The sequence below is a fragment of the Arachis hypogaea genome, chromosome 14, assembly GCF_003086295.3.
Source record: "Arachis hypogaea cultivar Tifrunner chromosome 14, arahy.Tifrunner.gnm2.J5K5, whole genome shotgun sequence".
Classification (NCBI taxonomy): Eukaryota; Viridiplantae; Streptophyta; class Magnoliopsida; order Fabales; family Fabaceae; genus Arachis; species Arachis hypogaea.
The window spans coordinates 141,296,436-141,322,783 of NC_092049.1; the positions used below are offsets into that span (position 1 = coordinate 141,296,436).

At 31.5% G+C, this 26,348-nt stretch overlaps 1 protein-coding gene and 1 long non-coding RNA gene across 3 annotated transcripts; one reads left to right on the top strand and one right to left on the bottom strand.

Moving 5' to 3' along the window:
• Positions 1-7: 7 nt before the first annotated feature.
• LOC112798098 (eukaryotic translation initiation factor 3 subunit H-like) lies at positions 8-3,380 on the top strand. 2 transcript variants are annotated; one of them, XM_025841270.3, is made up of 12 exons: positions 8-389; positions 473-552; positions 994-1,110; positions 1,213-1,316; positions 1,551-1,617; positions 1,837-1,970; positions 2,052-2,100; positions 2,220-2,291; positions 2,377-2,478; positions 2,559-2,626; positions 2,759-2,911; positions 3,048-3,380. In XM_025841270.3, the coding sequence occupies exons 1-12, from the start codon at positions 380-382 to the stop codon at positions 3,103-3,105; spliced, it is 1,014 nt and encodes a 337-aa protein (XP_025697055.1). In that variant the 5' UTR covers positions 8-379; the 3' UTR covers positions 3,106-3,380. The 2 variants fall into 2 exon arrangements, with proteins under 2 accessions (XP_025697055.1, XP_072071400.1); XM_072215299.1 differs by lacking the exon at positions 2,220-2,291 and having other exon boundaries at positions 39-389; positions 2,052-2,121; positions 2,344-2,478.
• A 336-nt stretch (positions 3,381-3,716) lies between these two features.
• On the bottom strand, positions 3,717-6,089 carry LOC112798099 (uncharacterized). The gene is made up of 2 exons (XR_003199923.3): positions 5,468-6,089; positions 3,717-5,168 (listed from the first exon to the last, which is right to left on the bottom strand). It is a non-coding gene; the product is annotated as an uncharacterized lncRNA (long non-coding RNA).
• Between the last annotated feature and the right edge of the window lie 20,259 nt (positions 6,090-26,348).

Consider the following 26,348-nt stretch of genomic DNA (forward strand, 5'->3'; position numbering starts at 1 on the left):
GAGTTTTAAGTTTTAATGGAACCCAAAACCTTTGAGATGGGGAGGGGGAGAACGCGGTGTGAGCTATGGCTCATTGGCGGTTTATTTTTAGCTTTTGAGGATGATGTTAATCTTATCTTTTATCTTTTTATTTGGGCTTATTTGGGCTTACTAGTACCCAATAAAATTGTAGCTGAAGTATTTGAGCCCAATACAGAGGAAAAACAAAAACCTCGTCTCACTCGTCTCTTCTCTTCTCTTTGCTCCGGCGTTTAGGGTTTTCTTCGATCTCCCAACTCCCAAACGCTGAACGCCAAGAGATTCCTCCGCCACCTCGAACCACCGCAATCTCCTCCTTCCGATTCGTGTGCGCGTCGTGCTGAATTTCACCTTCACAAACATGGCTAACAGTAAACATTCTCAATTTTCTTTTTTTTTTATTCACATTATTACTAATTCACTGAACTCATCATTGGTAATTTGTGTTTTGTAGCTATGGCTAGGTCGTTCCTCCAAGTGGCTGCTACCGAGGAGGCTGCTCCGCCTCTCAGAGTCGTCCAGATGGAAGGGCTGGTAAGAGTTCTTACCAATTTTATCACTTTATTTGCTCAATCTGATTCACAGGCTCATATGCTAGATTCTCCATCAGCATGTTCAGGAATGACGAGATAGATTACCTTTACATGGGGCTTTGGAAGCTTCCGTTATTTGATATTCTGGGTCACTGTTTTATTTTCGCATTTAGTTTTCTACTAACGTGATGCATTTTAACTTCCATCTATGACATGGAATTTGGAAACTGCAACATTTAACTTGGTGACATTGATAGTTATAGGTATCATATTTTATGTTGCGTGTTGTGTGTAATGTTTAATGTACCCCTTTCCTATTTTTAAAATTGGATCATACATGGGTGGAAAGTTTGAGGCAGGGTCTCCTTTTCTGAGAAAATCTTCAATTAGTTTATTTGTCTATCTTTTTGAAGTGATTTTTTTTTGAAATTCTGTTGAACAGGTTATCCTGAAGATAATTAAGCATTGTAAGGACCACTCACCTTCTCTAGTCACTGGACAGCTTCTTGGGCTGGATGTTGGCAGTGTTCTTGAAGTTACTAACTGCTTTCCCTTTCCGGTATGTTACACTTTTTATTTTGTCTTCTTTTCAAATTCTCTTATCAATACCATTCTCCTCTTGCAATTATAAAATGCCTAATTTGGTTACTATAACTTGTAGATGAGGGAGGAGGATGAAGAAATTGAAGCTGATGGTGCAAATTACCAGCTTGAGATGATGAGGTGCCTGAGGGAGGTGAATGTTGACAACAATACCGTTGGATGGTATGTATGATGAAAAATACCACTTCACGTTTGACTAGAAAAGAGCAACTAGTAAGCTAAAAGTTAAATAAATTTTATATCTGTCGAAAACTGATATACGTTGCAAGGAAGACAAAAGAGAAATTACAAATTCCTATATTATAATAAAGTGTCCTTAAGAACTTTAGCCATAGTGCTAAACTGTTCTATGTTCTATAATGATTAATATAACACAAGATAACTCCATGAATTTAGGTACCAATCTACATTGCTTGGCTCATTTCAGACTGTGGAACTGATTGAAACCTTCATGAATTACCAGGTAATGGTTCATGAATTATTTATTCTTTTGGCATAATATCACTTATGATTGGGTTTCTTGGAGTACAAGTTATAGTTCTACGCTATTAAGGATGTGCAATGCCCACAGAGTTTGCTATTTGGTGTAAACTTTGTGAACTTTTACAAACCAGTCCAAACTATTCAACTCTTAATCAACTGAGGTATAGCTAATGAGCATACTCCTTCAAACTGTTTTCAGGAGAATATTAGACGCTGTGTTTGCATAATATATGATCCATCAAGGGCTGATCAAGGTGTCCTAGCCCTTAAGGCCTTGAAGCTTTCTGATGCATTCATGGAACTCTATCGCAGCAACAATTTCACTGGAGAAAAGTATGAATTGACTTCAATAATTGTTATTCTATTTAAATAGTTATATGTAAGTTCTTATTTATCATCATTCTTCTGAAATAGGTTGAGGGAGAAGAACTTATCATGGGTGGATATCTTTGAGGAAATACCTGTAAGCTCTATCAGCCTTACTGTAACGTTTGCATGAGCTTCATTGTAATGTTTGGATTTTATTTTTGTTAGCCAATTGATATTTAAGCTGATCTTGTTTACTATATTTTTGTATCTCAGATCAAAGTTTCAAATTCTGCCCTTATCAGTGCTTTTATGACAGAACTGGAACCTGATTCTCCGGTTACCCAGGTAATAACTATGATCTTCTTAAGAGGTTATTTTGGTTATTTTAAAAGTTTAGTTTATGTTATCAACTGCTGTTTTTCCATTGCAGTGTGATTATGATCGTCTTCAATTGTCAACCAGTTCATTAATGGAGAGGAACATGGAATTTTTGATTGAATGCATGGATGACTTGTCCCTAGAACAACAAAAGGTGATTCTAGGTTCTTATTCAGCACGATTCTTTATTTTAGGTTTGAAAACTAGATTTGACTGAAGTGTATTCTGTTTCAGTTCCAATTCTACTATAGGAGCTTGTCGCGTCAGCAGGCTCAACAGCAAGCTTGGCTTCAGAAGAGAAGGTGTGATTTGTTTTGTATTTATATTGGTGTTTAAGGCAGATGGACAACTTAAATGTTCTTTGGCAGTTGTAATAGTTTACTTTATCCATGTTGACTGTTGGTTCAGTATAAAATTTTGTTGTTGCATTATAGGGTGGAGAACATGTCACGTAAAGCTGCTGGAGAGGACCCTTTGCCTGAGGAAGATCCTTCAAACCCCATCTTCAAGCCACTCCCTGAACCATCACGGTTGGAGAGCTTCCTCATTACTAATCAAATTTCAAACTACTGCAACCAAATCAATGGGTATGTTAACACTATTTTTTAAAGACAACCATGGAACTTGATTAGTTTTTCAAATTTATGTGAAGCAAATTCACTATAGTTGTTTTAATGTTTATGTTTTTTTACATTATTATATCTTTGTTTGCATGTTTTGCAGGGTGTCAGGGCAGAGTTTTAACAGACTCTATTTGATGAAGGCTTTGCATGAGGAATGAAAGGCAAAAATTTTGTAGTTTATTCTTATGTGTGCTTCGATCCAATTTCTTTTCCATATAGGATGAGATTTTTGTGGCTTATTCGATAGTATATTAGAGAAGATCATGTTTTAAGGGGAATGTAATCGTTTTGTGTTTATTTATTGCTATGAGAACCCATCCAATTGTAAGCAGATATGTTAATTTTCTATATTTTATTATTTTTAGGATCCTTGATCTATAATGTGCGCTCGATTACTGAATGCAACATCAAGTTTGATTATGAGGGGCTAAAAGAAGTGGGTTGAATTTTAGCTATTTTTTCTGCTGAATATTACTTTTTTTCTTTCTCAAGGGAACTTAGGAGGTATTTTTACTTTTGTCTCGTCATTTTTGTCTCCTGAGAACAGAAACAGAAAAGTAGAGGGAAAGAAGAAATAGCACCTAGATATATTTTGGTTCAGCTATTAGGTGTAATGTAATTTATATCTAATTTTCATCACAACTACGATGGAATTTTAATATCTCTTTTTCAAGATTACAAACATCAATATTTTCTTAGGATCTACTCAATCCTATTAGGGACAAATCTAGATTTTAAACTCAATTTGAATTTGAATAGGACTCAAACCTAACTTTCAACAGCAAAGTATTAATCCAACTTGCAACGGAATCTCTACAGAATTATGACACAAAACATAAAGATGTACAAAGAATCTCTGAAACATCTTATGGTTTTTTCTCATTGTTTTAACTCACTGCCTTTCATCTCTCGTTGACTTTTTCTTACAAACCTCACACAATGAGACTCAGATAGATCCACACTGAGAAAAAGAAAATACAAAATAAACTACATGAAGGAAACGAACTCTAAAGTTTGGGTAGCGAAAAAGAAAATACAAAATAAACTACATGAAGGAAAAGAACTCTAAAGTTTGGGTAGCTATGAGAGTGAATTCTGTATTTTTCACTTATTCTCCTTGCCTTCAACCATTGGCCGTTCACCCTTAATACAGAAGGGTGAAGCTTCCAAGGTTGAAACAAGTTCAACTCTCACACTTTCTTCTTCTCCAACATCTGAGTAGCAATGGCTCAACAGAGAGGAGGGAGAGGACCGAGGCTATTGCATGCATGCTCACCTCTTCTCTCTCATCCTTTTTCTTCAAGCTTCTTCAATCTTGACCATTGAACTTGACTTTGACCCCAAGTTTTAATTCTGAGCGTTGATTTGCTTCTGACCCAAGATGGCTTCATGTTCTCCATTGTTGCTTCTTCCATGCTTGAGACCTTGAAGCTTTTTTCTTTGATCCTTGGTGAAGCACAAAGGGGAAAGAAACTTTTTGTGGTGCTTGACCGAGAGGTCTAGCTACTGGATTGTAGCCTTCTTTACTTTGCTTTGATTTGGCAAAAACGTTTTTCCCATCATCCATAATCTAACCTCTGAGCATTCCATTTCCTTCTTTCTTCTTCTTTGATGAATGAATGATTTGACCGAAGCAACAGAGAGGAGAGAGAAGAGAGAATAGCTTTTGGTGGAAGTCTCAATAAAATCAAATTGAGTTGAAACTTGGAAAAAATGTGTTACTTGAACCAAAGGAGTAGGTAACCGAAGAATGCTTGGTCCATTTCCTTCTTTTCTTTTATTTTGGATTAAGGATATGTTTGGACCAAAAGTAGTGTTGACTTGGACTTTGCATTTATTTCTTGGGCCAGTTGGTTTTACTACCCTTCTAAAGTTTAGCCACATGATTTGAAATAAATTTGTATTAGGCTAAACTTGTTTAATGGTCAAACTGTGCTTGCAATAACTGGACGAGAAAAATTTTCTTTCCTACACACAAACCAAATTCATCAAACAAACAATTGGAAACAATTTATTAATCACTTAATAATACTTTTAATAATATTTGTTCATCATATTAATTTAATATTAGTTTTTCAAACTCAACAATCTCCCCCTTAATGACAAACATTATTATAATGAATTGAAAACATTAGGATAGAATACTTTCCTTTGAAGATTCGCAGATTTCTCCCCCTTTGTTATGTTCAATATGCTCCCCTCAATATGTGCTTTGATTATCCTGTTTGTACCAAAATATTCATAGAAACAATGCCTATATACAAGCTCTAAAAAAATTCTTAAGAGATGATGAAGAATTTTCAAGACATGAAATCTTTAAAAAATAGAGTCAGATTTTTACAAGTGAATGCACATAAAACCAATTAAAGTTTGTTTTAAAATCAATCCCTTTGTCAGATAATGCATCGAGATCAATAACAAAGGAAGAACAGAGATTACGGATTGCAAGGACTTGTGTATGAAACTCATAGGCCGCACAAGATATAAAACAGTAAGGGTCAAAGTGAGAATGAGTTTTACCATATTTCTATTTGAAGTCCAGAGACTCCAGATTAGGGGGCTCCCTTGTATTTTGAAGAATAGAGCGTTTTGGACCTCGAGAAGGATGATGACTAGGAGCAGAATGGCCAGTGGGGTGAGGAGCTGAGCGGCAAGAAGGAGGTGACGGTGGGGCTTCCTCTTCCTTTGCACTTTTACCATGGGAAGATGCTGCCTTCTTTTGAGCCGAAGACCCCTTTTGGTGAACAACCTTCCTTGCCATGTATTCAGATGATGGTGAAGAATGAGAAAAAGAGGAGTGTGAGTAACTGTGGTTGCTTGGAATGAGGAGGATTTTTGGAAGGAATGTATACTCCGGTGCTTCTTCTTGTAGCAATCTTCTTCCTCATATTTGAGAGAAAAGAATGGAGAAGGGAAGATAAAGAGTGCGTCGAAGGTGGGAAGTGGGAGAGAGAGGTTAGGAGTAAAGGGGGTCATTAATGCAATGAACAAACCTTTTCTTTTAAAGCAAAATCATTAATGAAAATGGTTTTCAAAAAATAATTTAAATATTTAAAACCATGAAAACTAAAAAGATAAGTCGTGAGGAATGATGAAAGTTTAAAACTGACATGACTTGGAATGGAATGAAGTGATTGCTCATAAAAATTTTAAAAATAAAAGAAATTTATGATTTAAAATAATGAGCCCTATCATGTGAACCTGATTTGTCTTACATAGGCCCAATGGTGGGTACTGCGCTCTGGGTTCTAAGACACAAATTTCCATGTTTCAATTCAGAAATTAATCTGGGCTTTGTATAGGCCTTCTTTTGAAGAATTCATTATTTGTCCAATTTTATCTCCCTGTTACCTACGAGACAAAATAACACAGAGACCAGAAAAACATCAATCAATCAACAAACTCAAACGCAGTCATTCCCAATTCAGTTCTCAGCTTGCAAAATCTTTCTTCACACAATGACTTAGTGAAAATGTCAGCCAATTATTCTTTAGATTTTACAAATTGAATATCAATAGTTTCTTTTTGCATATGTTCTCTAATGAAATGATATCTCACTTCAATGTGCTTAGTTCTTGAGTGTAACACAGAATTTTTTGAAATATTTATAGCACTCATATTATCACGAAATAAGGGAATACTATTAAGAAATGAACTGAAATTACTTAAAAAATAAAAAATTTGGTCAATACTTATCAACAGCATCAGGTGAACCTCAATTAACATACAAATGAACCGAAATTACTTCAGTTTTGAACAACCAGTAAAAAAGACTCAATCATCAATAAAAACACATACAATTTATTTTTGGATCCAAATGAACCTCAATTAAACTAAGAAATGAACCGAAATTACTTAAGAAATAAAAAATTTAGTCAATACTTATCAGCAGTATTAAGTGAACCTCAATTAATTCACAAATAAACCGAAATTAGTTTAATTTTAAACAAGTAGTCCAAAAGACTCAATCATCAACAAAAATACATCGAATTCATTTCTGAATCCAAATGAACCTCAATTAAAAAGAAGAAAAGAAAAAACTCAGCAACAACAGCAACAATAAAAAAATGACGATTGAGAGAGAATACGCGAAGAAGAGGAAGGAAGGCGAAGAAGGAGGAGGCAGGTGAAGAAGAAGAAGAAGGAGGAGGAATGCAAAGACGAAGAAGGAGGAAAGCGAAAAAGAAGGAATGCAAAGACAAAGAATGATATGTTATTAAAGCGCACGTGTGTATATTAATAGTACAAACTAGGTATCCTTTAAAAATGGTACAATATTCCGCCTTTTATTACAATAATTTCAAAAAAGTAAAACAAACACAATTAAAAATTATGAATAGATTTAGTGTCTTTTTAAAATTAAAATACACATTTAAAATGCAAACTAAATAAAACTGAAATTTAAAATTTAAATTTTAAATTTCTGTTTCAGATTTAATATATTTAATTATTAATATATTATAATTTTTTTTGGTGACTAATATATTATAATTTAAATACATATCTAAAAATCAAATTATTCAAAATTCAAAATTTTGATTCTAAAATTCTAAAATAAATCTTAAACCATTTAATTATATTTATTTGATAGATTTTTGGATGTGTTCTAAAAATATTTTGAGTACGACTGTATTATTTTGTATGCGTAATAAATTTACGAAATAAACTAATTTTAAACATTAGCTAAAACACCAAATAATAACATCAGTAAAAAAATTAAAATGAATAAATACTAATACTCAAATAAATAATAAAAATTCCAACTAATACTACAATAATACATGTTAGATATATTTTTATTCATAAGATATAAAAAATTTAAATTAATTATTGATTTTAATAATTTTGAAAATATTAATGTCCAAATAAGTAACGAATAAATATAACTAATGATAAAATAATAAATATTAGATGCATTTTATTAAATCAAATATCAAAAGGTTAATCGTATTTTTAGTGTTTATATTTAAATGCTAGAATTTATAATTTTGGATGTGTTTTAAAAATAATTTATATATAACATCATATTTTTAGATGTGTTATAATTGAAAAAAAAAAAAACAATTTTTATGAACATACCATCTACATATTCTTACTTAAACTTTTAAATTTTGGATGTGTTTTAAAAATAATTTATATATAGCATTATATTTTTAGATATGTTATATTTTTAGATGTATTATAATTAAAAAATAATATCTACTTGTGTCATGGACATAGCTTGTAATTAATCTTCAATGTTGTGCTCTACAAACTTAAATTGTGGACATATATTCCATGTATTAGATCATGTATTAGATGTAACAAAAAAATATTCAATATTTTAGGAGAATTAGTATGTTGAACTGTTAATAGAACATTGGTTATTAAACCTTTCATTTTTAGAATGGAATCACAAGAAATAGCCTTAATAAGGGAGTGGTCGAGTGGATTCTTTTCAGTAGAAAAAAAATTGGATAATGTTCAGTGTTTGATCTCATCATTTATTATTTTCTCTTATTAATTTCTGATCCCACTTATAGAATTAAAGGTGAGAGATTACATTTTATTCTATCCCATAAAAAAAAATGAAGAAAATCCATTTTCCCTTAATAATGGGACAAATAATATACAGATACAATCACATAAATAATAGCACAAATAATAATAATAATAATAATAATAATAATAATAATAATAATAATAATAATAAAGAAAGAAGAAGAAGGACACTATCTGGCTTTTTCGATAAGAACGTTCTGGTTGAGCTCTAAGACGAGAGGGTGATGTTATTAGTTTATCACATTTCAGAATGTAACAAAAAAAAAAATATAAGAAACCGTGTTATATGAAATTACGTAAAAGAAGGAAAGAAACAATAATTAACTATCAAATAAATAGGCAGCCGAGGCCTTGGATCAGTGGCAGCATCATCTGCCTCGCTGGGAGCTGCACCCGGGTTCGAATCCTCAGTGAGGAATATAGAACCCATGTTAGTAATATCCATGTAGTGTGTGTGAGTGTGTTGTGTGAGTGTGTAATACATGGGTGTAATGCTTAGGATTGGGGGTTGTCCAATCCACTTGACCAAAAAAAAAAAAAAAAAAAAAAAACTATCAAATAAATAGGTCAATAGGAAGTTAGAAAAATTTAAATTTTTAAAATTTAAATTAAATTTAATTACAAATATGTATCTAAAAAATAGTGATATATTTCTTTAAAAAAATAATTAAATAATATTAAAGACTGAGCAAAGACTAATTTGTGTTGTATAAGTAGCATTTTTATTATTTTTTTCTAATAAATTATATATATTAATAGATTGGTATTCTCTTGTGCGGTTTTAGTTTGCTCCGTTTGCATCGCTCTCGGCATTCCATTCCTTTCTTAATCTCATTCTGTGTTTGTGAAAGGTAAAGCTAAACACCCAAACTCAGATCTGTCGGTGTATGATATGATACTCACCGTTTAATCAAAATTGCTTTACTGGTTTTAGCTGCATACGTAAAGTGGTTGATCCCTGATCTTTTTTTTTTGTACATGCATATACTTGTTAACGGAATTAAAATGTTTTATTACTAATATTTCTTGCCTTTTTGTTCCGATTTTAAAATGATACTTTGACACTAGATGAAGGAAATTTGTCCTCTTTCTCCCATTTGATTTCCTCTTTTTGGTGTATTCTGGCACAATCAACAGTTTAGTTAGTGACTCATCAGAGTTTTAGTTTGAGCTAGCGATTACAAGATGATTTAACATGCTAATTACCTTTCGGATCTAGCGCTCTAATACCATGTCATGATACCACTCATCCCAAAAGCTTTAGCTGATGGAAAAGGTAATACTAATGATTATATCTCTAATATTCCCTAAACCTCCATTATACACGTTGTATAAATATTTCATTGGCTAATTATTTTATGTAGGATACAAGTAGTGACGGTTGGATGGATTTACCTCCGGAAGTTTTGGAACTAATTTTCCAAAGACTATCTTTAATGGATAATCTAATGAATTGTCGTGCCACATGCTGCTCTTGGCGAAAGGCCGCGGACTCCATATTTTCATCTCAGCTTCCATTGATGCTATCTCTTTCACCATCTGAATTTCAATCCAGCTGGGTTAAACCAGACGACACCACCTGCCTTGGAAGCTTGTCCGCCCCATGGAGTAAGGATGATTCCACTGTGCTAACTGAAACATGGCCCCAAGTAATCAGACCTGATATTACTAGGGTTTACTCGATGCAAGGGTGGTTGATGTTCAATATATTTCATTATGTCAGCGACAAAGACCAAATTTTCTCTGAGCTTTCCTTCTTCAACCCATTTTCTCGTGCCAGATTCAAGCTTCCAAAACTGTTCTTGTTTTCGGGTAGCCCGCGTTGTCATCAAGTTCGTTTTGCATTCAATTCTGCACCACCGGGTTCAGAGGAGTTCCTTGTTGTTTTGTTGGGTAAGTTTTGCTATCAAGAAAGGGAAGAGTCCATCGTCAAAGTAGAACAAATAAAGCAAAGGCTAGCTTTTATCAAATTCAAGCAAGGCTCATGGATTGAATCTATTGAAACCACTGAATTCTTTTATGATATTGCAGTTCATGATGATAATAAACTGTATGCTCTTTCCATAAAACATAGAACAAGTGTTGTGTTCGTGTTTACCCTGGGAGATAATCATAGTGATGATCATGTCGTTGAACGATTATTCATGCTCAATACCATAAGAGGTATTTCTTCTCGTGACACAATATTTTGGTCCAAAAAGGGTGGTGAAACATATCATCTCAGTGATTTATCATTCAAACCGGACCATCAGTTGGCAATGGACACTAGCACTGGGGAGTTGTTATTAGTTATTCATTATCTTAGTGCATCAAGCTCCTGTAGCTGTTATAGGTCAGTTCGTACAGAAGAATTCCGTGTTTTTAAGTTGGACAGAAGCATTCTTAGATGGTGTGAGGTTTTTGATATTGGTGATCGTTTCTTGTTCTGGGATTACACAAGGGTGAGTCTTGTGTCTGCTACGGCTCTCAGACTCTCACACCATAAATTTAAGGGAGGCAATTGCATCTTTTTCTGCCATGCAAATACTAAGATGAATCCAAATATTAAGGAAGGTCCACTAAATTTTCCAGAACATGATATTGGAGTCTTCTTTCTGGCTGATAGAACTATAAGTCATTTTCCAATTAATTCTTCTTTACCGTTCTCATTTGAGAACATATGGTTTAGTCCTGCTCCTTAATTATTTTGATAAGAAATTTGGCATAATGTTTATTTGATGATGGAAACTCAGGTGCAGTCGACTTCACGTGAAGTTAATATCTGAGAGCCTTTAGATGATTTGACTAATTTGACTAAATTTTCATCTAACGGTTTTCAGATATCAACTTCACGTGAAATCGACTTCACCTGAGTTTTCACCTTATTTGATTTGATTTATTCTAGAGAAATAGAAGAACAATAATGAAAAGTTGGAAGGAGAATGATCATGAATTAATGAATAATAGTTGATCGGATTCATCTTGAAGTGTCTTTAAAGGAGTTAAAATAATTATATTCTATTGCTCTCCGTTTGTTATTTAATGCTAATTTCTATGTTTTACTTTGTTGGGTGAAAATATAATTATCTAAATAAATTAAATAAAAATTAGGGTTTTACTATAGTGTTAGAAAGATAAAACCGTTCTACACATGTAGAAAAATGTGTTTGCCTGTTTGGAAGCAATACAGCACAGGAGCTTAAGTAACTACGAAATTGAATTAAGGATAATAATTAAGTGACTCACTACTGCTCCCTTCACCTTATTACCTCATAATAATGAATCGCAAAAGAGGTTGCTTACTTTTATTATATTAAAATAATTTAGTTTTGTATATCCAAAATAATATATTCTTACTTTACAGTAAATTAATATATAAAAATTTGTTAGTAAATTTAAGTATTATTAGATTATTTATAGTACCATTCAATATATATGTCTGATTTATTAATAAAAGTATATTATTATAATTAGTTAATAACTATTTTAGAGTTAATATAATTAACACTAGATTTAAAAAAAATAAACAATACATAACTCATTATTTTTTTATTAATTAAATTATTATAATTCAAATTAATTTTAATAAAATAACTTAAAATTATAATTTCGATCTTATCACATACATGCCACGCCACGGATAATCACATTTGTTAATATAAGAAAAAAAGATTTTAAAAGAAAAATTACTAAAATATCTATGATATAATTATTTTTTTTATATGATGATATAATTATAATTGTTTTCGGCCTATAAAAATCTCATATTCCATTTGCTACCAATTTCTTATTCCTTAATTCAACTCCAGGGTGGCTGACATTTTTTTTTTTTAAGTTAAATAATTTTTAATAAATAAATATTTTATGCATTAAAAATATTGTTTATATATATATATATATATTATGGTTTATTCCAATTTTCTAAAATATTGTTTTCAAAAATTAACTTAAAAGCATTTAATTGTACACATTGTACAAATTAATATTGGTTCCTAATACTTTCTCATGCAAATATCATATCAAGTTACCAACTGATAAGAAATAGAAACAACTGTTAGATATTTTATAAAATCAGTAATTTGCGTACCTCCAACTATTGCCAATAAATTCTTTGATTTAATTTGAAAATTTCCAATTCTTCAATCACAAACTTAGATGGAATCAAAGTGTGTTTATTTGTTATTGTGAAATCAGAATTGAGGACCAAACTTTATAAAGTTTATTCGTGTTCTTTTCATCAAAGAACAGACCAGCTGCCAATATAATTAATTAATAATTACAACACCATCCAAACTAATTTCTATATTAACAAATTGGACCACAATTAGAATAAAAATTCTAACATTCTCCCACTTGGTCCAACATTCGTTACGTATAGTTTGTAATTACATGCTATGCTTAAACAATTAAGACAAATTACACGAATCATAGCAGTAGGTTCTCATTAATCGAATATTACCTTCTATATATTACAATGTAACATCTCCTAAGTGAATAAACTCTTTATGTGGTATTTCTGTAGGAATAAGCCCAATGCTTATTCTAGGTCCTTCACTGAATTTTATTTGTCATTCTTAATCATGTATGCGCATATATACTGACCAAATGAAAAACAAACAATAATAAGAATTTCATATCCAAATATGTCATATAATATAACATAAGTCATATAAGTGACGTTACAGAACATAAACCCATACTAGTAACATGATCCTTAAACAATCATGGTGGCATGCCTTTTGTCAAAGGATCAGCTATCATCTGTTTAGTACTAATATGCTCTATCTGTACCTCATTAGACTTAACTCGGTCTTTAATGGCTAAGTACTTAATATCGATGTACTTACTTCGACTACGTATACTTCTATTATTCTTAGCCATAAATACAGCAGCTGAATTGTCACAATATATTCTCAATGGCCTACAGATACAATTCATAATCTTAAGTCCAGAGATGAAATTCTTTAACCAAACATCTTGTGATGTAGCCTCAAAACAAGCAATAAACTCGACTTCCATGGTAGAAGTGGCTACAAGTGATTGTTTAGCACTCTTTTAATATACTGCTCCATCAGCAAGCATAAAGATGTATGCTGACGTTGACCTCCTAGAATCAACACATCCCGCCAAGTCTAAATCTGAGTATCCAACAATTTCTAAATTGTCGATTCGTCTATATGTAAGCATGAAGTCCTTGGTCTCTTGAAGGTACCTTAAAACCTTCGTTGTAGCTCTCCAATGGATAATTTCTAGATTACTTTGATATCTTCCTAACATAACAGCAAAAGCAATGTCAGGTCTTGTACAGACCTGAGCATACATTAGGCTTCCAACGGCTGAAGCATAAGAAATATTTTGCATCTGTTTCTTTTCAAGTTCATTTTTGGGACATTGATCTAAGCAGAATTTGTCACCTTTCACAATAGGTGCAACACTTGGTGAACAATTTTGCATTTTAAACCTCTCAAGAACTTTATTAGTATAGGCTTCTTGAGATAAACCTAAAATTTCTTTATGTTTATCTATATGAATTTTTATGCCAATGACATAAGATGCATCACCCATATCTTTCATATCAAACTGTCTAGAGAGAAATTGTTTCACTTCATGTAACAACCCTAAATCATTTGTTGCAAAAAAAAAATATCATCTACATATAGATGAGAAATATGATCTTGCTCCCACTAACCTTGTGATATATACATTGATCAGAAATATTCTCAATGAACTCAAATAAAGAAATCACATTGTGAAACTTCAAATACCACTGTCGGGAAGCCTGCTTAAGACCATACATTTCTCTCTTAATCTTGCAAACTAACTCTTTACCAGCACTTGAGACAAACCCTTCATGTTGTCTCATATAAACCTCTTCTTCCAAATCTCCATTAAAGAATGTCATTTTCACATCCATTTGATGCAATTCCATGTCAAAGTGTGCTATCAATGCCATAATGATGCGGAAAGAGTCTTTTTTTGAAACAGGAGAAAAGGTTTTCCTATAGTCAACTCCTTCCCTTTGAGTAAATCTTTTGGCAACAAGTCGAGCCTTGTAGCGCTCAATATTGCCTGATGAATCCTTCTTGATTTTAAAGACCCATTTACAGCCAATGGCCTTTTCCCCATCAGGCAATTCTACAAAATTCCAAACTTGGTTATCTGCCATAGAATTCATTTCATCCTTCATAGCATCTAGCCATAAATTGGAATTACGACTTTTCATTGCTTTTGTGAAAACGTCGTTGGATCATTTTCATCACAAACATCATAGTCAGCCTCAGCAGATACACTACATAGTCATTAGAAATTGCAGGCTTTCTTATTCTTGTTGATCTTCTTAATGTTGCATCATCAACCTCTTGTAAAGGTAGTGGCATAACAGGTTCTTCCTCTTCTTAAAGTTGCTCTTGAGCAATATATTCTTGAACAACATTTTCATTATGAGGAGTTTGATCATCCATCATATGATCTACTTGAACATTATCTTCATGATGTGGAACATTAGTAATAGGTTGTTCTACATTGACCCTATCTGTATGGGCATTATATTGAACAATCACTCTTGTACATGGAGAGGTTTGACAAACATTATCATTCTCAACAACTTTAAGAGGATGATTTCTCCCACTTTCCATATCATGCTCTAAAAACCTTGCATTTGTAGATTCAACTATTTTACTTGAATAGGAGGGACAATAAAATTTGTAACCCTTAGACTTTTCTGCATAGCCAATAAAATAGGCACTTCTCGTCCTTGGGTCCAACTTCCTTTCTTGTGGATTATAAACCCGAACTTCAGCAATACAACCCCAAATGCGTATATGATTCAAATTAGGTTTTCAACCTTTTCATAGCTCAAATGGAGTTTTAGAAACTACCTTTGTTGGAACTCTATTTAATATATACGCACCTATCTTAAGGACTTCACTCCACAAGGATAAAGGAAGATTGGAGTTGCTAAGCATACTCCTCACCATATCCAGCAAAGTCCTATTTCTTCTTTCAGCTACACCATTTTGATTTGGTGTGCCAGGCATGGTGTATTGTGCCACAATACCATCCTCTTGAAGGTACTTTGCAAATAAACCAAGTATTTGTCCACTTCCAGTATATCTCCCGTAGAATTCTCCACCTCTATCTGATCTCACAATCTTAATTTGCTTTCCATATTGTTTCTCTACTTAATCTTTATAAACTTTAAAAGCATCCAATGCCTCATATTTATTATGAAGCATATAGAGATACATATATCGTGAATAATCATCAATAAAGGAGATGAAGTATTTCTGACCACTTAAGGACATATCAGGACAACATATGTCAGTGTGAATTATTTCTAATATGTCAGAACTTCTCTTAGCACCTTTTTGAGACCTTTTGGTTTGCTTTCCCTTAATGCAATCCACACAAGTATCAAAATCAGTAAAATCTAGAGGTTCAAGAACTCCATCACTTAATAATTTCTTCATTCTCTCAATGGAGATGTGTCCCAACCTTCGATGCCACAACATGGAGAATTTTTCATTCATACCATTACCGTGCATAACCACAAGACTAAATGGAATATTATTAGCTAAATGAACTTTAAATAAATCACCAATTAAAGTACCACATCCAATAATATTAGAGTTTTTAATAATGTTAACAGAATCATCATAAAAATTTATACATAATCCTTGTTTTACAAGCTTAGAAAAAGAAATCAAATTTTTAGAAAAATCTAGAATATAAAAGGTTTTTTCTAAATCTAAAATACAACTAGTACTTAATACAAGTCTAAATGTTCCAACAGCTTCCACACGTGAACACATCCGATTGCCCATATAGATGCTTAGTTCCCTTCCTATCGGTTTCCTTTTCCTTATGAAATCCTGCATGGTATTTGAAATATGAATTTCAGCACCAGAATCAATCCACCAAGTGTCATGACATATTTCAACAAAATTAGATTCAAAACACACTGAAGGAATAAGATCACAAAGGTTAGTACCTTTCTTTTCAAGCCAAACTTTAAATTTTGGACACTCCTTCTTCATGTGTCCTTTCTTTTTACAAAAGAAACACCATGCACCTTCTTTCTTCATAGGATGGGATACAATACCCTTTCATTTCCTCTTATGAGCTTGCTTTTTACTACCCTCATTTGTCACTAATAGTGCACTTTCACCAAGTTCCTGAATTAGCGTTCCTTCCTCTTGCACAGACATCATCAGTAATTCGTTAATGGACCATTTTTCTTTATGTGTGTTATAAGAAATCTTAAATGGTCTATACTGGACAGGAAGAGAATTCAGAATAAGATGCACCAGAAATGAATCAGAGATCTCAACCTCTAAAGCTTTCAGTTGTGCTGCAATATCTCTCAACCTCATGACGTGTTCACGCACACCTCTTACGCCGGTAAGCCTCATAGATGACAATTGTGTCATTAGGGTGCTTGCAAGTGCCTTACTAGAAGACTCAAAATGTTCATCAATAGCCTTCATATAATCCTTGACATTCCTGCAATCAGGAATTGAACCTCGGATACTAGCTGAGATACGAGACTTAATGAACATCATACTTAAACGGTTGGATTTCTCCCACCGTTCGTATAATGCTACCTCGACTTGAGAACTAGCATCAGTAGGTGCCGGAGGCTCTTCCCTACGAAGAGCATAGTCAAGGTCTGCACACTCTAAGTGAAAGAGAATATTATCTTTCCATTCTTTATATATAGTTGTCACCACTTAACAAATGAACTTCAGATACAGTTTCAGATATCATTACTGCTGCAAATAATAAATCATGTTAACATTACTCAACTTTAAATAGGCACATCAAAATCCATAACATATGATAATACATGTCAATACAAGTCATATCAAAATAAATATGAATCATAGTGTCATTAAAATCTACCCGTGGGCAAAGATTTTAACACACATAATATTCACTATATTAACTAAGGTATTGAAACTAGAAAAGAAAATACTACTTCTTAATACATGTAGGCTAATTAAGAAGTAAAAAATATTTTCTATTTCAATCTAATTATATGTGAATAACATAATAAATTTCTGTGGGTAAGTTCACTATATAATTCACAACAATTACAAATATATCATATTAATATTTATGTGATTTCTTTAAATATAATTATTATCAAAGATGCTGTGGCTATTCCTCAATAAATCATATATTAATCACAATATGATATGCAGCGGAAGAATTTATATTGCATGCAAATATAATCATCAAATAAATAAATTCAGTAATATAAATAATATCAAAGTGGAGATGATCTAGTGGACAAATATTTTGGTAATATTTAGAAGATCCAAGTTCAAATATCACTCATACCAAAGTTTGAATTTTTATAATTTATTTATTTTTATTTATTCAAGAATAAGAAAACTTATGGGAATCACAGAAAGTTATACTATTATGAAGAATAACTATGAAATTTAGAAGATTCTTTCTGGGAATATTATTTATTATTCCCTCTTCTTGTAATACATCAACTTTAATTTCAATGGTTTTTCTTACTTATTTCAAAATTCATACTATACATTCTTCTTTGAAAATAATTTATCAAAATAATGCACAATAATTTTGAAATGACAAGGCAGAGACAATTTGACTCTGGTACCACATGTTAGATATTTTATAAAATCAGTAATTTGCGTACCTCCAGCCATTGTCAATAAATTCTTTGATTTAATTTAGAAACTTCCAATTCTTCAATCACAAACTCAGATGGAATCAAAGTGTGTTTGTTTGTTATTGTGTAATCAGAATTGGAGACCCAAACTTTATAAAGTTTATGAACAGTCGTGTTCTTTCCATTAAAGAACAGACCAACTGCCAATATAATTAATGAGAAAGTATAGGGAGCCAATGAAAATTTTGTACAATGTGTACAATGGAGGTTTAGGAATGTCCGATTAAGTATTAGAGATATAACCATTAGTGTTACCTTTTCTTATCAGGTTAAGCTTTTGGAATGAGTGGTTTCATGACATGGTATTAGAGTTCTAAATCCGACTAACAGCAACTTGTAATTGTATATTTGACGAATTATTTTTATTCATCAATATTATAATAAATACGGGTAAAAGAAAATTATATTCCTTATATAAATTTAATAGAATTTTTCTCACCCTTTGCCTTTAGTTAGTAGAATAAGTTAAAATTAAAGAAAGATTTTTGGTTCCATATTTTTTTTCATTTTTTATATAAATGAGTAAAATATCGTTTTGGTGCTCAACATTTGGGGTAAGTTTTATTTGTGTCCCTAACGTTTAAATCGTTCTATTTGTATTCCTAACGTTTACAAAAGTGATTCAATGTTGTCCTACTATCAATTATACTAACAAATCAGATTATATTTTCAATTATTCTCACTTGGATATATTCATTCTCAATTAGGTCTTACTTGGATGTGTTCGGTTTTAATATTATACCCACTATTTGTGTTTAGATTCAATTATATCCCTAGAAAAGTGAATTATGTAAATGGAATTAGTTTCAACTTTTGATGAGCTATTTTTTTGGAGTGGATCATCGATTCTATCCCAGATATTTGTATTCTAACTTCAATAAGAGATTTTTAAAACTCAAACTAAAGCGTTCATGATGTGTAATTGACGGCAAGATAACATTGAATCACTTTTACAAACGTTAGAGATACAAATAGGACGATTTAAACGTTAGAAACATAAATAGGATTTACCCCAAACGTATGGAAAAAAACATAAATAGGATTTAAACAAGTAGAACAGTAACACTACATTTCTATAGGTGTAAAAAATTTTTCATTCTCAATCAACACCAAAACATAATCCTTAAAATTAAGAAAATCTTTTACTCATGACTTACAGTAAAAAAAATATATTATGAAACTTTTCTTGTGTATAACACCCATACCCATACAAGATAAATTCAGATGTCAATAATCAATCAAATGAATAAGATGAATTACATTTTGATAGTGAGAAGACTAAGTCAATAATTAAGATTGATCAAAATTCCAATGTAGTCAGAATAATGACCTTCTGTTTTGGCAGTTACATGAACTAGCTTAGTAGCATAGTCTTCTTTGAACAGAATTTTATATTTGTTGACAGTAACAGTATTACTGCTAAAGAGAGAATGAGAGAGAATGACAGTTAGTTAGTTAGTTAGTTATAGATATTTTATGAAAAGCTAATGGAATATTTATACAATATGTACAATGGAGATTTAGGGAGTATTAGAGATATAATCATTAGTGTTACCTTTTTTCCATCAGTTAAAGCTTTTGGGATAAGTGGTATCATGACATGGTATTAGAACGCTAGATCCAAAAGGTTAAGAATTCGATCCTTATATACATTAGACCTTGTTCACTCTATCAATACAAAAGTACTTCACATTTTGCGTTCTGTTTCCAATTTCACTCTGCTCTAATAGCTTTAGTTTTTTCCAATAATTCACATTCTTGATCTCCAAGAAAAGAAATTGATGTTCTAAGATCTTCACAATATCTTCTTTTATCTCTAACACGACCCAAGTGTTCTTTTTTATAGGCATCATCATTAGGAGAACTCTCATTTGCTTAAAGCAAAGCTAATTGTTCTTACTATAAAAAATTGAGAAAGAAATCATCATTAGGATAATCTCTATCATTATTAACAAACAAAATATTAAATTATAAAAGTACTTACATTTTTCTCTTTAGCCTTGTCATTAACAAAATATTCATCCTTCTTTTTGTGATTAATTAGATACATTTAAGCTCTAGTAAAAACATTTTTGTTTGTAGTTTTCTATCAATTCAATAAATAACAATTCAATTTCAATGCAGGTTCAAATTAGACAACAAAATATTATCTTGATTAAGACTCAATCACATATCAACTTGTGTTTCTTCCTAACAATTTATCTTGAATCCCAGTGTATAAAAAATTATTTTTTTATTAGTTGCATTTTTGTCGCACATTTTTTATACATGCATGTCCAATTCGCAACTTGTCATATATATATATATATATATATATAGAGAGAGAGAAGATTTCGCTAAGGAGACAATGAATTATTGGTACAATGTGTACAACGGGTTATTGAGTTACAAAATAAATATCCCCCATACTATCTAGAATAATCATCCGAGTACTAGAGATAATAAACATCTTCCCAAAAGTTTAAATTGATTTTGGAGTTCACCAAAGATCAAACTCTTGATCTTTCGGATCTAGAACTCTAATATCATGTCATGATACCACTCATCCCAAAAGCTTCAGTTGATGGAAAAAGATAACACTAATAGTTATATCTCTAATACTCCTTAAACCTCTATTGTACACATTGTATAAATATTTCATTGACTCCTCACACATTGTATTACCTGAGTTTTTGATCTTAATCTATAATCAATAAAAGTTGCCCATTATTCCAAGCTAACTCCAACTCCCTTTGGACACAAGATGACAAGACTATATTTTGCTCTCAAGTAAGATTCCAATTATAATTGTCATGAAACAATTTAGATCTATCATCTTTCTACTTCTTGTCAAAATTTTGTAATATGTACTTTTTTTTCCAATCCATTATCAACTTTAAAGAACCTCTACATAATAAAAACAAAAAAATAATTAACTTAAATAATTATGACATAGATTACAAGTAAAAAACAGAAAAAAGATAAGTAGGAAAAAATAAAAAAATAAGTAGAAAAAAAATAATTTACTTATTGCTAAATAATTAGATAAGGAATAAAACCTAAAATAATATTTTTATAAGCACCATTTTTGTATGGATCTTTCGAGACTAAAGACTATTTTTCATAATTTATAGAAAAAAAATTTTAAGTTTCCAACAACAGTTCCCAAAAATAACTCTAAAAGGCCACCGAAATCACCAATTGGTTAGCCATTCTCATTTCAATGTACAATAATGTTAGTCCTACGAGATAGTGCTCATACATCCTTTAACCTTAAGTGACTTTCCTTAATCACTTTATTTATATCTATCAAATGATTCAAGTGGTATACTATACATTATTGATGACAAATAGTAGATTCTTATAAAAATAATTAACAAACAATTACAATTGTTTCAAATAATGTGATGAATAGATATTTTTTATTATTCTACTATTATCCCTTTTTATTTTTCTTATAATTAATCTTAAAATTTTTAAAAGATAAATATTATTAAAGGTAAAATTGATCTTCTAAAATACTAAAAAATAATTTATAAATTGTAATTGATTTTATATAATTTAAAAAAAATCAGTTTTTAGATAAAAAAATTGGCTTTCTAAATAAAAATAGATTTTTATATGCAAAACTATTTTTTTTCATGTAAAAAAAACTAATTTTTTATTTAAAATTTATTTGGCTTATTAACCTAAACAAAATTTTTTATTAATCAAACTCAGATCTATTTTTTTATTAATCTTAACCATATGTATTCCTACATATTAATAATAAATTTAAAAATAAAATAAATATATTTATAATTATTATTTTAATATAAATACTATTATATATTTTTTTATTAAAATTTTTTGTCTCTTCAAACATTTTTTCAAGTTTTGTCTGTACTCCTATGTACTCTCATTCTCTATTAAATTAGTTTGTACTTGATGTAGAAAATTTGGAATCATATGATTATTTTAGATATTTCATATAATATTTTAGTCTTGTCCATGTGTATCCAAATATAATACTGGACATTATATCAGTGTCTTGTACATCGTATCCAAACACAATATATAAACAATAATTTTTACTATCTCCGTCTTATTGTCTCTATCTCAGTGTCATGTTCTGTCATTTCTTTGAAAACAAACGCAACCAAGAGATTAGAAGAGTGTAGTTTCTGTTAAAGACTTGTTGCACTTGTTGTAACTACTCCACGCTGTTGTTGAATATGAAACTATAATTACTAACAAAAAATCCTTCATTCTCTCTCTTTTTCTACCTTCCTTTCTCTGCTCTTATCCTTGCGTTGAAAATGCTTGGCTGTTTACGGAATAAGGGAGCTTCTGAGCAAGCTTCTCATGAGAAAGATGAATTGGTGGATGATCATGATCCAAAACTGTGGCAAGGCCCAACCAAGATGCCATGCTTCAAAGTCAGATTGATCGCATGCATTGATCATTGGAATCTATGATGGATTTTGTTACCTATTGTAATTATTTTTTTGTGAGTACATAAAGAGTACATAGTATATAAGATGTAATAATTCAATAAATATTTTCTAAGAGGATTTTTCATTAAGAAGGACTTATTATGGACATAATCTCTCCATATTCACTTAAGAAGTCGCAGTTTCGAGTCTCCTTATAATATAAAATACTATGTTTTTATCCAATAATATAAAATACTATTAAAAAAATATTCTTCTCATTGCTGAAAAGAATAAAAAATCCCCTGCTCTCAAGGAAACCAAAAGACTCCATAACCATCAGACCACTATGTTTCTATTAAAATTTATATAAATTATAATATATATAGATATCTTTTATCAAATAGTTTATTTTTATTTAATTTATTTTAATTTTAATTATAAATTCACTCATTTTTAAATTAATTATATTTTTATTTAACAATAATTATAAACTCACTTATTTTTTATAATTATATAATATCTATTAATATTATTTTTAATAAATACTTGTAGTATATAATAGTATAATAGATATAAACTAATTAATAAATTATTAAAATTTAAAAATAATAGTTATTTTAATATAAAAACAAAATAAAAATATTTATGATAGAGTAAAATAACAAATTATTTATTGTTCATGTTCTATATTGTTTTAAAATAACTTGATATTTTTAAAATGTTAGTAAAAATATGTATTTTAAATTTTAATTTTAAACTTTTGACTTTGTTTTATTTTTTACTTATATAGGACTGGGTCGGTTCGACCAGTAACTCACTGGTTGAATCAGTGACCCAATAATCTGACCGGTTCGATCACCGATTCAGATTTCTGAATTCCATTAAAGATGAGGCAATAACAGACCCCAAGCTTGCAGTAGTGGGATCATCATGCCTAATGTTTTTGATACTGGAAGGCAATTTGAGATTAGCCACAGTTGGAGATAGCTACGGTTTCATTGGAAGAAAGGCCTCTTTCGAATCCGAACAATTAAACTTTGTTCATTACCTAAACAATGTCCTTCTGAGACGGGACTTCTTGAAAGAGAACTCTAACTACCAACCGGATGATATATTGGTTAAACGTGATGGTGATGGTGATTGGTGCGTGAAAGGGAGCACCAAGGTATTTTATTTTATTTTAGCCTTTATTGCTCTTAAATTACCTTTCAATCATTATTCAGTATTGTGATTTGTGATATAGCAAGAGAAAAAGAGATTGAACAATGATAAGAGAGAAACTAAATATCAGAAACTGAGCGTTATAATTTTTGTATATTAGATACAAGTAGTGCAGTGCTCTTATACATAAACCAGAGAAGAGATAATCTAACTGAGTTTCCCAAGAGCTTCAACCTCTTTCGGATCACCACCTGTAACCACTGTATCATCAACATAAGCCATTAAATAAATAACAGATTTTGAAGTTAATTTTACAAATAATGATGTGTCTGACTTTGTGCAATCTAACCCGAACTATTTCAATGTATTTTTGAGAGTGAAATACCAAGCACGGGTGCTTGTTTAAGACCATACAAAGCTCTATTAAGTTTACAAACCAGTTTCGGATTAGAGCTCTCATAGCCTTGTGGTTATTGCATGTAAACTTGTTCATGTAAAATGCCATTCAAAAAAGACATTATTAAAGTCAAATTGGCGTAGCACCCAACCTTGACTTGTAGCAATCTTTAGAACCACTCTAACTGTAGAGGGACGAATCACAGGACTGAACACTTGTTCATAGTCCACACCCTCTATTTGGTGAAATCCCTTAGCTACAAAGCGAGCCTTGTATCTTCAAATTTCTCCTTTTGGGTTTTTCTTAATTGCATAAACCCACTTACATCCAATAATTGTGGCTGTTGGTGGTGGTTCAACAAGGCTCCCATGTATTGCATTTTAAGAGTGCTTGATATTCTAAATCCATGGCTGACTTCCAACGACTGGAGCTGAGGGCTTGGGTTACATTTTTAGGAACCTGTAATGTCAAATCAATAGTGTTAGTAGTAAGAAAAGATCTTGGTTTTAAACTTCCTGATTTGGATCTTGTTACCATTGCATGTGTATTCGTTGTAGTGGGTGGGCAGGGTGGTCAAGTAATTTCTAAGCCAGAACTAGAAATTTGATTAGGTGGAAGAGATGTAATTTGTTCATGGGTATCAGCTATTGTAGAATTAGTATTGCTTGCAACAACATTTGGGGAGGTTTGATTTATGTTGTTTGAGGAAGACCTGCACTGTTCACTTGTAACACTATTAGTAGAGGCATTAGAATGAGTGTGAGAATTTTCATTGTCGGTAATAGGCATATTATCATTAAGATCACCAAGAACTTGATAATGAATGTTGATGAGTTTGAAAACTCCAATTTAATTTTGATGATGAACAAACATTGTTAAAATATTTAATTACAAAATTATTAATTTAATTTTCATTTAACTTATGTTAATTAATAATTTTGTGATGCAGATTTTAATTGGGCCGAAAATTAAATGACTTGATGCAAGCCCAAGTGTGAATTTATTCAGCATGAATATAAAAACTAAAATAATTATATGGCTGAATTGTTGTGATATTAATTGGGCCAGAATGAATTTTGTTGCTCCAAGCCCAATTATGATTTATGCTAAGTGATCCAATGCTTGATCCAAAATCCATCAGGAAAGCAAATGTTATCATTTGCCCTATGCTTTCCAACGGATTCCAATTCTCATTAAGAATGGATTTCAAATTCTAATTTGATAGCATTGGAAACATAAATGAGAGAGTATGAGTAACATGATTGATTTATTGTTGTAGCACGCCACTCAAGCAAGGAAAGTAAAAGCAATGTTTTCCACTCAAGTGTTTAACTTCATTTAATTACTTCTCATTCATTTGTGTCTTCTCTCTCATCTTTCTTTTTTCTCTTTCGGTCATTATCCAGGAAGTCATGGAAGCTAAACTTACTCACCGAAAAGAAGATGGAGCACGTCTCAAGACCATCTCAATGATGGCAAGAAAACATAACAAAATAAAAGTATGTTGTGGCTGAGATTTTCACCAAAAATGGTAAGATTTGGTGAGGTAATCTCGAGCTCTCTATACCGAAAATGGAGAAGGTGATTCGGCCAGCAAGGAAGAGATTCTTGGAGGCATGACTTGTCTTTGATTCTGCTCAACCACCACAGGAAGTAGCTAGAGTGGCGAAGTGATGGAAGAGACAGAGATTGGAGCAGAAGAAGCCATCATCATCATGAAGCATCAAGGGCCAGAAATCCATCTTGGAGAGCAAGCCAAGGATGGAGCGCTCGGATTGATGAAGGGTGATGACCAAGGAAGGACTAGAGGTAATTGCATGTTGGGTTTTGCATGGTTATCTCTTCTCTCTCTGTGTGGCCGAACCGGATCTGTTTCTTGGAGAAGAAGTTGGCTTGGTTTTTGGCTTCAAAAGTGGAGGCTTCCCTCTTCTATAAAAAGTGAGAACAACCACTGTTTGGAGCAAGGAGAAAGTTTGAGAGTGCAAGGCACATAATTCTCAGAGCTACCTGAGCTAACAGTTTTTTCTTCTCCTTCAATGTATTATGTTTTGAATTTTTCTGTTTAATTTTGTCATGTCTTGAGTCTCATGGAAAAAGGCAAACGTGAGGTTTGTATGAAAAAGCCATAGAGCGGAAAAAGACAGAGAGTGCAAAATTAAAAGAAAAAGCCATAAATGTCCTTAGAGTTCCTTTGTTCATCTATGTTATGTTTCATGATTCTGTGGG